The sequence below is a fragment of the Tachypleus tridentatus genome, chromosome 4, assembly GCF_004210375.1.
Source record: "Tachypleus tridentatus isolate NWPU-2018 chromosome 4, ASM421037v1, whole genome shotgun sequence".
Taxonomy (NCBI): Eukaryota; Metazoa; Arthropoda; class Merostomata; order Xiphosura; family Limulidae; genus Tachypleus; species Tachypleus tridentatus.
This window is the reverse complement of record NC_134828.1, coordinates 51,578,725-51,593,147: the sequence shown is the minus strand read 5'-3', so window position 1 is coordinate 51,593,147 and position 14,423 is coordinate 51,578,725. Positions and strand designations below refer to the sequence as shown.

The 14,423-nt window shown below is 32.6% G+C and overlaps 1 protein-coding gene across 1 annotated transcript in view; it reads right to left on the bottom strand.

Annotated features, from left to right (window-relative positions):
• Positions 1–14,423, bottom strand: part of LOC143248122 (thrombospondin type-1 domain-containing protein 4-like) — a 203,382-nt gene that overhangs the window by 19,763 nt on the left and 169,196 nt on the right. Inside the window, exon 5 of the mRNA XM_076496555.1 lies at positions 383–587. Within this exon, the coding sequence (XP_076352670.1) occupies positions 383–587 (205 nt within the window). The remainder of the gene's footprint in view (positions 1–382; positions 588–14,423) is intronic.

Genomic DNA, 14,423 nt, shown 5'->3' with positions numbered 1-14,423 from the left:
CAAAACTTTACCCTTGTCTTTATTCATACACACATCTAATCGTATAAAGAAAATCACACATTCCCAATTTCTCTACATAGCTTTCAAAATGTCACACTTTACATATGTTACAAACTTTTTTAAATTTCAATTCCGATACACAATTTCCTCACATTTTGCCTTTATCTTTAAAACTACCACACACTTTCTTACAAAATAACCGCACATTTTCCTTCTTTCTCAATAATGCCACACATTTCCTATTCCTCCTTATAGTACCCTTAAATTATCAATGCATTAATTAGTTACCTAGGTTACAAGGGTCTGAAATGGATTGTTAAGATTATTAGTGAATGAGCTAAAGTGATAAATAATTTAAATGATGAAAAAAGAAGTATTTTACCTAGATGGTTCTGGCTATGTTTTAGTTCCGTAACATTAATATTACAAGCGCCATGAGGAATTCTGGCTATCAAATTGTAGCCTGTTCGTAGGTTAGGTCGAGTAAACAAACCGGACACTATACGACACGTGCTGTTATCTCCTCCACAAACCCCACACTGGTCAAGTATTTTTTCAGAACCCAGCACTCCGTCACAACCCACAGTCTAAAGAAAATTCAGTGAATAAATTATCTTCCAAACAAATCATAAATTTGCAGTTCTAAGTAAATTCATGTCTATGGTAATTTAACGTGACGTAGTAACACATTTATTAACCACTTGTTTCATGAGTTGGAACTAGTATTAGAAAAATAAACTTATACATTAAATATAAAATGTTTGAACGAACTTATTTCCTTTTTATAGGTAAAGAAATTGTTACATTTTCTTTTAAACAAAAATGTTATTCGCTTAGTTACTAGTAAGAAATAAAGCAGTGAACAAAAATAAAATTTGAATATTTTAATGTATTATCCAAACAAATATTTACTTGAATTTCTAATGCAAAATAAAGTAAACGATAACATGGAATAAAATCCAAAAGAATAAGCCATTACCACCTTAGACTTTGAAAAAAAAATTATATACACTGATAAATAAGAGTGAGGCGCATCTAATTCCCATCTATAAACAGTTTGTTGTTACACCTTTTGTAATTTATTTTTTATTTCTATTTTGTACTCTATGTTAAACCTCCAAATCCCATCTCAATATTCTTGGATGACACTAACATCAAATAATCTGAGTCTTAACTTATTTTAGGCAAGTTGTACACAAATTGAGATAACATTATTCAGAATCCAGTTATGAACGTAAAGATGCATAAGTTAATATTCAACTGCCAATAATTAGATAATCACATTATTTATATGTATAACATAATATGAAACGCAGGTCTCAGCCAAACACATGAGTTGGCATCAGTGCGTAAACGTGAATTTTCTTAAGAGAAATTAAAAACCAAAATCGTAAAAAAATATATATAAACTATCTATACATTTTTTCCTTAACAAAGTTTGATTGGCTAAGCTGGACGTTTAGTTGAATAAACTTGAAACGATAATCTTCCTTATACTTAGTACATGCACTTCATTAGAAGCTATCATAAAATAATAGTTTCAAACTTCTAAAACATTTAAAGGCCTTTGTAGTTGAGCATACTTTCATGAAATGTTCAAGGCGATTATTTACTTACTAATAATTGTCCAACATTTTAGTGCAATGGTTTATAAACAGAAACCGTTACAAATGTTGTTAATGACTCTGGTTAGAAGGTGGAATAAAACTCAGTCTAGGATTAATTGTATCTGCTATTGCGTAATATAATTATTTTACAAAAACAACCTGTCAGTCTTGTATTTTAGCCTTTTAATAAAGTAAAGAGTTATTCACTGCTTACATACAATATATAGTTCAAATATTCCTTATAGTGTATGGCTGAACAACACATGTTGATAATTACTCCAGCAACGTTTCCTCTCTTGCTGCGTCACTTAACTAATTGAACTTATCTGTTTAACTGTAGTGGTGTGCATAAGTTAGACAATACTCAATCATCACATCATCATAAAGTGTTTATAGATTTTAAAACCACCAAATTTTAAGTGTACCTATTTCAGAATCTTATAACGTAGGATGACAAACAAACATGTGTAAAGAAAAGTTAAAGTATATTCTGTGTAACCACTATTAGCTGAAATCACTGTTTGAAACCGATGAAGAGCTTGCTTTAAGCTTTGGAGAAACTCAATGGAAATATAATACTGGGAATCTTGAATTACTTCTTTGAATTCGGCTGTCGTTTTCCTCAATCAAGATAGTTCCATTCATTAAAAATATTGAAAACTTGGTTCGGAAAAAGCCACATTAAGGACACAAGTGCAATATCCGTTTTTTTCCTATTAAAATAGCATTTTACTGCGCTCGATGTAGATTTGAATTTCCTCCCATTAAAAGACGTCCAGAAGGAACAGTATAGTGAATGAATACTTTATTATACTGAACAGAATCCAGAGATTCAGTTGCAGTAGCTGTCATAAACTTCAGTTGTGGTTGAACAGTATCATACTTGGATGCTATTTCAACCATGGTTAACTAAGGGCTACACCCATCACTCCCACAACTAACCTATTGGCTTATACTCATCGTACACTCTTATTACCCAGTAAAAGAAATCTTCTCCACACACAGTTTCTCCAATTATTTTGATTTTTACAAAGTTACGTTTCCTCTGTTTCATACAGTTTAGGAATAAATAAAAGTCTCATTGCTTTAATGCATCATTTCGACCAATCTTGACATAACTTTCATTGTACTGTGGAAGGTTCAAATTTACCACAAATGTTATTTTTTTAGCTTACAGAGAGACAACTATTTGCGCGTCTGTCTCTGAGTGAAGTAAGTTCATAACGTACTTTAAATCTAAAAACTTAGATAGCCTTTGCGACATGCTTTTGTCATCAGTGGCACCAGTTTCATTGTATATTTTTATTATTCTTGTAACTCAAGATTTAATACTGCATGTTTTTTGTAGCTCTCTTTATATAAATCTATTACGCTAAGTCTTCTTTCATTAGAAGCCATACTTCGTATATAAATGTAGTCGTGCTAGAGCCAGAGACCAAAGAACATTTTATTTACCTTTTATAAAATTAAATAATAACAATCAATGAAAAATATTTTAATATATTTGCTATAAAAACTAATAAATGGGTAGAATGCTATTTGATTATGGACTACGGTATAATATACTAGCTACAACATTACAACACTTAAAAGCTACAATACCTAACTTTCAAAAACATAGCTATTGTCACTGCTGAATTCGTTTTTATCTTACATTTCGTAGAATTTAGTTAAACAACATACATGACTTGAAAGATATATAAATAAATAGTAGAGGTTCTACTGTAGTAGAGGTATTACTGTAATGAATCCTCGTCACTCTTTCCACAATAGATTGAATACTGGTCTCTCATTTTTAAACTGTAGTTTTAGTTCAAGCTTTATTTTTAGAAGTCATTTTCGGTCCTTGGACGCTTTAAATGTTATATTAATTTCAGCTATGTTTTAATGTCTGGCTCCAAAAAACAAGATGTCTGTCATAACTTCAGGAACTGCAATTCAAATTAGGTTATCGGATGTCTAAATGAAATGAAACAAATAATGTTTGGATAAACGATCTCTAAGTTAGGATACCTTGTAGTCTAAATTCATTTTGTTTACAAATTACCTAATCCTTCCTCCTTTTTAAGCTTATTATATTATGTGGATAATTATAGTCAAAATAGCTATTCTTCATAAACACAAATGCAAACTACATAAAGAGATACACTGGAAATATTGGAAGTACACAATAGCAGCCAAAAATCTCTTTAATACGCTGTTTTATTATAACAGAAAAAATCGAGAGATATGGTTATAATGCCAAAGAATTTAGAGAAAACATTTTAAACAAACTGTGTGTGATGTGTCACTATGCCTAGCTGTATGAAGTTTTTTCGCGGATATTTATAAAATTCGGTTCAAAGTTATAATTTTATAAGATGTTTCTTGTCCACTGACTTGAGCTAAAGATCAATTTTTACTTACCTCGGGCCCGAAAGAATTAATTGACTGCCAAAGATAAATGTGATAAAAACATCTGCATTCGAGCGTGATGCTTCATCAGATGCAACAGATCTAAACAACTTTCTCTATTTGCCTCTGTAGATGTTTTACGCCTTAACTTTTATTTTTATTAACCTTGAAACCAGTCCTTTGACTTTAACATTAAAAACTCACCTACGTTTAATACCCTTCTACTGCAAAGCTATCGTACTCAGTGACGGTAGCCAGGTGGATGAAAACGGTATTCTGTTAATAATTCACATACTTACACACACGATGGTGTAAGGAGAAACCCGCTCAATTTCATAATTGGCATTATTTTAATGATGTTCATTTATATACATGTTATGAAGTGTATTCTTTCATAGTTGAAAAAATGTTATTATATTTGTATACGATTGACGAATTAAAAAATACAATGGTCTAAAATACTTAATATTATACAAGACAGAAAATATGAACAAGTCGGTTCACTTCAAAAAGGTTAAGTCTTCATATGTTGCAAGTAAACTTATAAAGTTCTTCAAGTTCGCTTCAAAACTGTCAGCTGGAGCCATCATATTTTAGACAAGTAAATCAATCAAAAAACTGTAAAGTATGCAATCAAGATGCATATAGACAAGTAAATATAGGTCAAAGTTATAAAACAAAGTCTGGTATAAAACTGCTAGTAAAGTTAATCAAAACGTTCGATACTCGAGACATAATATAAACAGAAAAGAAGGTTACTATCTTTTTCTCACTAGTGAAAATCTGTATGATGTACAACGGAAACCGTTCAAAACAAAACTTATGTAGACAGTATATGAATAAAATCGCAAAGAAATTAAAATTACTTTTTCTGTGTCTGAGTTTAAGTTTAAAACTATATTGGCGTACAAGCATGTACAATGTTCTAATTTGTAATAAAAACAATCGAATTTCAGTTTTTCATGCTCTAAACATCTATCACCACCTGGTTAATGAGACAACACAGTGTGATGTACCCTTTGTAAACGATACCTTCTACAAAATGTTTCTTATTTTCATTTGTATCCCATAATTCTAGTTGGTTTAATTTATCTTTCAATAAAGATTTCAAAATGCCATTTGATTGACATATGTCTTGAAATAAACTATTTTATTCATTGAAATTTCCTTTCAAATGGGTAAATAAGCATGATTAAATTGAGAATAAATGGAATTTTTATTTATAAACCACTATGTGGACATAATTTATATTTTAATACTATTTATCGTGGTCCTAAGCTACTTATAATAATGAACTTGGTACGAAAAAAATGTATTCTGACATTATACGTACATAAAAAAGTTAGAATATCTATTACTTACAGTCTCTGATCAAATTGCATTAATTTATGTTGAACTAGTTTCCTATCATGTAGATACTTATTTATTATTGGAACTTATAAAATTATTTTACGAATTAATCGGTAGGAATGAAGTTGGTCTATGTCTTTCCATTGGGTAACACAGAATCTATTATTGAAACACACTGTATATGATTGGTTTGGTTTAAGTTTCATAAAAAGCTACACAAAGGCTATCTGCCCTAGTCGTCCCTAATTTAGCAGTGTAAGGCGAGAGGGAAGGCAACTAGTCATCACCCGCCAACTCTTGGGCTACTCTTTTATCAACAAATAGTGGGATTGGCCGTGACTTAAAACACCCCCATGGCTGAAAAGGTATGTTAGATGTGACGGGGAAGCTAGCCAGGAACCCTCAGATTGCGAGTCGAGCGCCCTAACCACCTGCCCACGTCAGGCCTTAGGAATTTTGACCAAGTTCTTCACTCTGTATATAAGGCAGCTTCTCACTGGATCTAAATATTTCGAGGATTGTTTGTTTGTTCGTAGTTAAACACTAGGCTGCACAATGGTCTATCTGTGCTACGCCTACCACGGGTATTGAAACCAGGTTTCTAGTGTAGTAAATCCACAAAAGTAGCGCTGTGCCACTGAAGGGGGGCAAGTTCGAAGAAAAAGTAGCACTGCCCAGAAGGTGATCAGCAACTTAAAATCTATCATCCGATAGGACAGAGACAAAGCTGTAGGCTTATAACACTAAAAATGTCGGTTTACATATTCGTGGTGGTGAAAACAAAGACAGCTCATGTGATGCTTTGTGCATAGTAAGAAACATACTAATTAACTCATTAAAAACCTTAAGTCCTGTTTAAATGTTTAATTTAGAATTTTAATTGAAGCTTTAATTTTCAGGTTTTTACGTGTTAATCATGGTAATAGTCATAACCGTTTTTAAAGTGTTTAAAAAGATTATTAATAATTTCAAATACGGTACTAGGTTATTTTAAATGTCACATTACTTCAAAACTTTTCGGTATTTTACTAAGTAAGTCAGTGTGAAGTTTTATCATGTTCACAGACATTAACAATATATTTCATTGTAGAAGAACATTTCAGGCTTCTTAGGTTTCCAGGTAGGCTTAGTACTTAGATTTTATACACGTTGTAGTTGTGGAAATTGTAAGACGAAAAACTTTAAATTCCCAGTGAACGAAAACATTATATCATGGCTCTCTAACACCTGTAAGGAACAAAAATATAAATACGAGATCTAATTGTAAAGGAAGACAGCCTCAAACGCTTCTTCTCAATAAAACAGCATAAACATGTCAGCAACAGCAAAATACTACACGTAGCTGACCTCCACGCCTAAATACACATAAATCTTCATTGGGTGGCATCCTCTATCATCAACCTAGATAGACTGTTGAGAAGATTTAGAACTCGAAACTGCAGTTGACATCTGGCAATCTGGAATGTATTATGGAATATGATAAAAAATGTTTAGCAAAATCTTAAATATATAGATATTATTAACTAGATAAATTAAAAATAATAATAAGGAAGATTCTATTTGGAGATACAATATTTGCATCACCAGTAATACAAACTTTTGCTTTCTATAATACAGGCTTCATTATAGCGAACCTCTGTAATTAATGGCAGTGAATGAATCTTCAAATTAGAGGAAAACTAATTTAATGCTCACTGTGAAAAGAGATTTCAGTTTACTGAAATAAAACCAGAGGAAGTTAGATTATCTTGGCACTTTAGCTCGTCTATTTTTACAATATCAAAATACCATAAATTTATCGAGAGTAGCGAAATACGTTCCGTCCGTCGCGGGGAATCAAACACCTTATTTTACCGTTATAAGTCTGTGGTTAACTTATCGCTTACCCAGAGGAAGGTATGACATCTTTATTATAATAAATCTGATACTTCATCAGTTCTTACGAATTATTTAATATTCTCGAATATGTATATTTAGTATAAGCTGTTAAAGAAACGCAAACTAAAAAACATCGGGCTGCGTGATAGCAGGCTTAATTCAAACTTTCTATGCAAAGTAGTTATAAGAACGTGTGTTCAAAAATTGTTTCATAAGCGAAAACTATTTGGCCTCAGCCGTTCAGAAGAGTAAGAAGATATCTTAGTAAGTACGATATTAAAACATTCATCAGTACTGATCGTACGAAATTTCCAATTATGTTTTGTTTGAGACGCAGCTTTCAAGGACAGGATAACAGAGAGATCACAAGACTAGACCCGAAATAACTATTGCATTAGATACATGGAAGAAAATTGTCTGCAAATCCTATTTTGAGTTCAGACTTCAAGGCGAAGTTCACAATTCCTTTTTTTTCTTGGATAAATTAGCATCTTACATTTAGCATAACTAATTATTACTTCTCGGTTTTCCATAGAACTAATTTTTCTACCAAATAACGTTTTCCTTTCAAGAGACTTATGAATACAAATGAGTATATCTACACACATAAAAAAAGAAAATCGACTTATGTGACATTCAGTTAAGCTGTAAACTTGTTTATTTTTAAACTGTCTTCTTTCCGAAATATACTTGGAATTCATGAAGCAAACTCGCCATTATAGAAGGAACATAACTTTTGAAAATCAGTCAATAGAAAAATCATCTTTATTTTCTTGTTTTTTTACTGTACTGTATAATTTAATTTTAATTATATAACGTCTAAAATTTCTGCACGGAGAACTATGTACGCTAACTACAGTTGAAATGAGTATCAAAGTGAGAAAACACATGAAGTAGTGCGAAGTAAACTTAGCTCAGATTAGATTGAACTTACCCCTATCGTTGGCCCGGCATGGCCAAGCGTGTTAAGGCGTGCTACTCGTAATCTGAGGGTCGCGAGTTCGCATCCCCGTTGCGCCAAACATGCCCGCCCTTTCAGCCGTGGGGGCGTTATAATGTAACGGTCAATCCCACTATTCGTTGGTAAAAGAGTAGCCCAAGAGTTGGCGGTGGGTGGTGATGACTAGTTGCCTTCCCTGTAGTCTTACACTGCTAAATTAGGGACGGCTAGCACAGATAGCCCACGAGTAGCTTTCTGCGAAATTAAAAAAAACAAAAAAAACAATACCCCCTATCAGTTGTGGTGGTGCGTTTTTGACGTTTTTCTCGAGCAATTTTTTGTAATTGGATGTTTCGCGCCAGACGCAAATGATCAAATAAAACAGTTGACATTTTACAGCACTAGTAATATAATCGTGCCAAGTTTCAGTCATATGATCTCTGCTGATAAATGATTTTGGAAATCGTCCCAGAGGGCCAATTAAAAAACGGTGTACCACATACTCGATCTGCTTTGTTGTTGTTGTTGCTGTTTTAAGGGACAACGCTACGTAGAGGACTCTCTGCATTCTGCTTACTGCGAGTATCGAACTCCAATTCTTTTTTTCACTGCAAACACTCACGTTTACCGCTGAGCCACCGGAGGCTGATTTACTTCGTTACATTGTGTCAGGTTGTGTATAATTTATTTACATTTGTTTCTGTTCATGCAACTTGACGATATAAATAAAGTCTAGGACACTACAATGTCTGTTATATCCCAGCCGGCTTAAACAAATCCTGGTACATAGTAAAGGGTCTCGTTGGAACTGGATATGGTAGATAAAGTGTGTTTGACGTGTTGTTACATAATTATTCTTTACTTTATTCTTTACTTTCACTGATAAAATCTTAAAATTTCAATACTTAAGTTAAAGATAAGCAAGTCGCGAAAAAGGCTTTTACTGACATGGTTGAAAACCTTTTGAGCAGTAAAAAGTCTATTTAAAAATTATATGAAATATATTGTTTGAAAAAGTGTTCAATGTTTGACAAGTCTGAAGGATTTATTATAATATATCTATTTTCATTATTTGACTAGGAATGTTTATAGATTTCTAACATTACGAATTGTTTGACTTCATGGAATTTACGTCGGACATTAGTATTTTTTTACGAAAACATGATTGAATTAGAAAGCTTAAACTCTTCAGAAGTAATGTCGAATGGCTCAGGGGTGGTTATTTACTTAATATACAACAATCTAGTAGAGATTTAGCATAGTACAGGTGTGAATGATATCTCATAAACAGCAAGATACACATTAGCTCAAAGCATCCTCAGTGAAAATATAGCTAATCATTAACTACTACTTAGGAGAGATAACCGGACCAGAAGACTGGTATGGGAGTCATGATTCACATAATTGTTTGAATAAAGCTGGAAGGTCTCTTTACAGATAAATTTTCAAACTGTTTGGTAACAATCAACAAAAGATTTTTTCAGTGATAGAGTGTATAATGGTATTATGATCAATATGTATTAAGGTGAAACATGTGGTCTGTTTTAATCAAATGGTTGAAAATCTACGAAACAAAATTCATCATCGTGGCTGTTGATAGGTACAAATTTATTGGTATTCATTATTTCTATCAGGAACAAAACTTATTGGGTAAAGGTTTAATATATATTTCGCTAGCGAACTCAAGGAGACAGCAATTGTAGTAAAACTATACTAAGGAGTAAAAAAAAAACAAAGAGGCAGATGAACCAATCACAAGCACAGCTTGGGCTGTACTTAGTGATTATACAGATATCTCAAGGACTTATAGGCTTCTATGAAAATAGAGAGGGTTATACGCAAACGAACAATTTGGCTAAATATACGATATTTAGAGCAGTTGTATGAAAATAAGGTATACTACTCTGTTAAAATCAAATTCAAAACAACTTTTGTATTTTCTGCAAAAACAATAATTTTATCAATTAGTTTCAATTTTACATTTTCTGTGAAGGTTGTATCTGTGTCACCTCTGAATTCCCACAATTATTTCCGACTAGCTGAAGTATCCGTGGATGGAAGTTATGTAAATTATTAAGTAACGAAAAGATATCTTCGGACATGAAAAGCTGCTTCCTTTAACTGTAACTTTCCTGTAACTGTAGAAAACGCATAAAACCGAAAAAAACTGCAAAACACAAAATATAAAAGTGTATCTCTGCATGGACCCAAAATATCTTTATGCAAAACTTGGTGAAGAACTATTATAAGGGATGAAGTAGTAGAAAATATTTTCTATAAAAACCGCAAAATGCAAAACTGAAAATTTGTAAGTACCTCCCTATGGATTCAATGAACTTCCATAGTAAACTTGGTGAAGATCCTTTTACAGGAGGCGAAGTAATAGTAACAAACGCAAAAACACTCATAAAACTGCAAAATGCAAAACTGAGAAGTAGTATGTATCCTCTCATTAACCTAATGAGTCTGTGTACAAATTTTGGTGAACACTCACTCTCTGCAAAGTGGTTACATGGACACACTACTTTATTTATACACATACCTGTATATGTTTAATAAATATATTTACCGTTCTGCTACAAGCCAAGTGTAAGAGACTTGTATTCTCAAATATACTCTTCCGTTATAAACAGGTAATAGGGGATACTTGAATATATTTTAATAATACTTAAGTTTGTTTAAGTTCACTTGAACGACGCCTTATGAATGGATATGTCATGAAATGCAAACAAGTTAAAGGTCTAAGGCAAAAAAAAACATGTGCTTCACACGTAGCTTTAGCTGATTTTGAACTTAGACATGTTGGAAGGCAACAAGCCAGAAGCATTCGTCGCTATTTTCAAATGAATAGCAGGATTGATTGTTATTTTTATAATGTGCATTCACTGTTGAGATTTCGAATTTATCACACAAACTACTAGTCCACACTCAAACTTGCTCATTTAAGCTAACAGCCTCTGAGATTTGAATGAATATTATTGAAATCAAAATAATGTAAGACAGAACGGATAAAATACTTTGTATTAGGCAATTTTAGGTAAAACATATATCGTTTAGCTCACAGTTGAAAGAAACTGAGAGAAAAACATATGCAAACATCTGGTTGTAACTTGTATCTTTTTTGTTTTGGCATATACACGGTTTAAAGATCTTTGTTTAAGCAAAATTTTGTACAATGGTATACATACGTTCTACTCATCCCTAGTATCGAAATCCGATGTTTAGTACTGTAGATTTTTATATGTATCGCTGATCCAGGAAGGAGGTGTTATAATTTAATGGAGTTACTAGCAGTAATTGTTTTAAAATTGGTTTGATTGGAATTTCATGCAAAGCTACACGAGGACTTATCTATATTGGCCGTTCCTAATTTAACAGTGAAAGATCAGAGAGAAGGCAGCTAGTCATTACCACCCATCCCAACTCTTAGGGTACTCTTTATCAACAAGTTGTTGATTGACCGTCACAATATAATGCCCCCACTTTTGAAAAGCTGAGCGTGTTTGGTGGGACAGGAATTCGAACCCACAACTCTAGAATTGCGAGCCGAGCCCCCTAACCACCTAGCCATGCCGGGCCTGAAAAATAACAGCAGTCATACTGTTCGGTTAATAGTAGCTAAGTAAGTAGTCGTTCCTTGCCTTAAAAGAAAATGAGCTGAAATTGAGTGATGTTGAGAAACCCACTTGTTGAAAAATTTATATGCAAAAACGGCTCGTTTGGGTTGAGAAAATATTTTACATAGAAGAGCGAACAACGTTTCGACCTTCTATGTAAAATAGAGCTGAAATTGAGTCATTGATAGAGGAGAAGCCATTAATACTTGAGTTTGGAAATTAACCATTGTAAGTTATCAGATGAAAGCAGGATGAAACAAATTTTCTGAGTCACTCATTTCAACTTTTCTGAATTTATTTATTTCTTGTGAACTCTACCTTGTTATTATAAATTACCTAATAAATGCAATTGACCCTCAAATTCGTTGTTAATATGAGAAATTAACATGAAGCTGATAATGCAGAACACCATCGAATAAATTTTTACAATGATCATGAATATGTTTCTTTTGTAGTCAGTGTGTCATTTCCTTTTGAGACTTAATAATCTCCTTTAGCGATTAAACAATTTAATAATTAAGAACCTTTCTTTTTTCTTTTTTAAGTTATTTAAGACTTATTTGTGTTTTTTCTTATAGGAAAACCATATCGCGCTACCTGTTGAGTCAACCAAGGGGAATCGAACCTCTGATTTTAGCGTTTTAATTTGTAGACTTACCGCTGTACGAGCGAGGGACCCATTAAGACTTAATAATCTCCTTAAGCGACTAAACAATTTAAAATTTAAGATCCCTTCCTCAGTGGACTCAACAGATAGCCCCATATGGGTTTGTAATAAGAAAACACACACACGCACACACATTTAATATCCTTTTTATTCTTTGTGAATTTGTTTGTTTGTTTTTACAGGGAAGCATATCAACACACGATAAAAAATTATTCCAAATTATACATGGCACAATTTCATGTGTTGTTGACTCGAACGATACAGAACTTATCAAAGCTCTTTCAGGTAATAGATGTTTTAGGAAACACACATCAGTCGGTCAAAGATAAAAAATAAAGCTCTAGTGGCTAATCTGGCTGAGACATGACACGTTTACTTTCCATGAAGGTGTTTGTACTTTCTTGCTACGATGCACTCCGAAATTTCTTTGTCGGTCCAAAAGGGTCAATGTAGGGAAAATTACGTGTGAAATGAATTTTTAAGAGAATTTCAGAAAAAAATATGTAACATACCAAACGGATTAAAATAATGTTTATTTTATTTGACTTATTTACACTTAAGATCATGATGGTCTAAAATGTCATACAGATAAAGATGCAATGACTGGAAATTATTAATAGAAATCTTTCAAAATAGGTTGGTTATTATCTTAAGCATAAATAAAAGACATATGTAAAATATAGATTATTTCCACCCACCCAGCAACTTATAAATATCTCTATCTATCTACTTATATACATACGTACACTTTATCGGGTTTTGATAACCGTGGTGGGCAGAACACGAATATCCCATTGTGTTGCTTGTACTTAATAACAAAACAAAAAAACATGAAAGATAATACATCTTTTCTAGGATTTTCATAAATTTTAAACCATTAAAAATAGTTTTGTTCTTTACCTGTATGTTCAGAATTAAAAACAGCGAGAGAGCAAAAACTATATTGCGACGGTCTCCTAGTCTTTCACTGTTAAATTAGGGACGGCTAGCGCAAATTGCTGTTATGTAGGTTTGCGCAAAATTTAAAACAAAAAACTCCTCCTTCCCAGTGGCACAGTGGTAATTGTACGGAGTTACAACCTTAGGATCAGGGTTTTGACACCCGTGGTGGTGCAGAATACAGACAGATGATTGAGTATCTTTGTGCTTAATTACAAACAAACAAACCAGACCAATATATATAACAATTAATCAATTAAATGTATAAACCACAAATGACGCATTATCAAGATATTGTGAAAACATTAAACTTTATTATGTGATTGTAGTTTATTCTTAAAGCCCGTCAAGTATCTTAATGTGAGCAGCTGATTTTGCTTTGAGTATCATATTTCCTAGAACACATATTGAATCAGAATAGACGTCATCACTAAAATGAAAACGTTACAAAAGTTACAGATGGGAATTAGTATTATGCTCCATCTGTTTGAAATGGACAACAACATAATAATCCCAAAGACATTTCTTTTTGCTAATTTTTTAAATGTTAGTATTATGATCCTAAGATAATTTATATTAGTTAGCCAAACGGATAGTAATGATATTTTTTGTATTAGTTTCACTAAAGTTGCTTTAAGATATAATGATAAACATTTTAATTACTTAAAGAAGTTGAAACAATCAACGTGTTATCAATCCTCATCCATCTTACTGTCAGCCATAATCATTTTACCACACTCGGCCATCTTAAAACATGCTCCCACTAGTCATGAACTTGGCTCACTGTAAGCCAGAAGTGATATAATGCTGTCAAGTAGCTGAGATTATCATGATTACATCATTTGACTCAATTCTTTCGGAAAACTCTCTGAAAGTACCAATCCAAGAGTGCTAAAGCGTATATCACAGATACAAAAATTTAACGCAACACAATGCTAAAATGTGATAATTAAAATACTTTAAAAGTGTAAAAAATACGGCTAACTGTTCCATAAATATGTGGATATTAGAATAATTGTTCCTAATCTGAA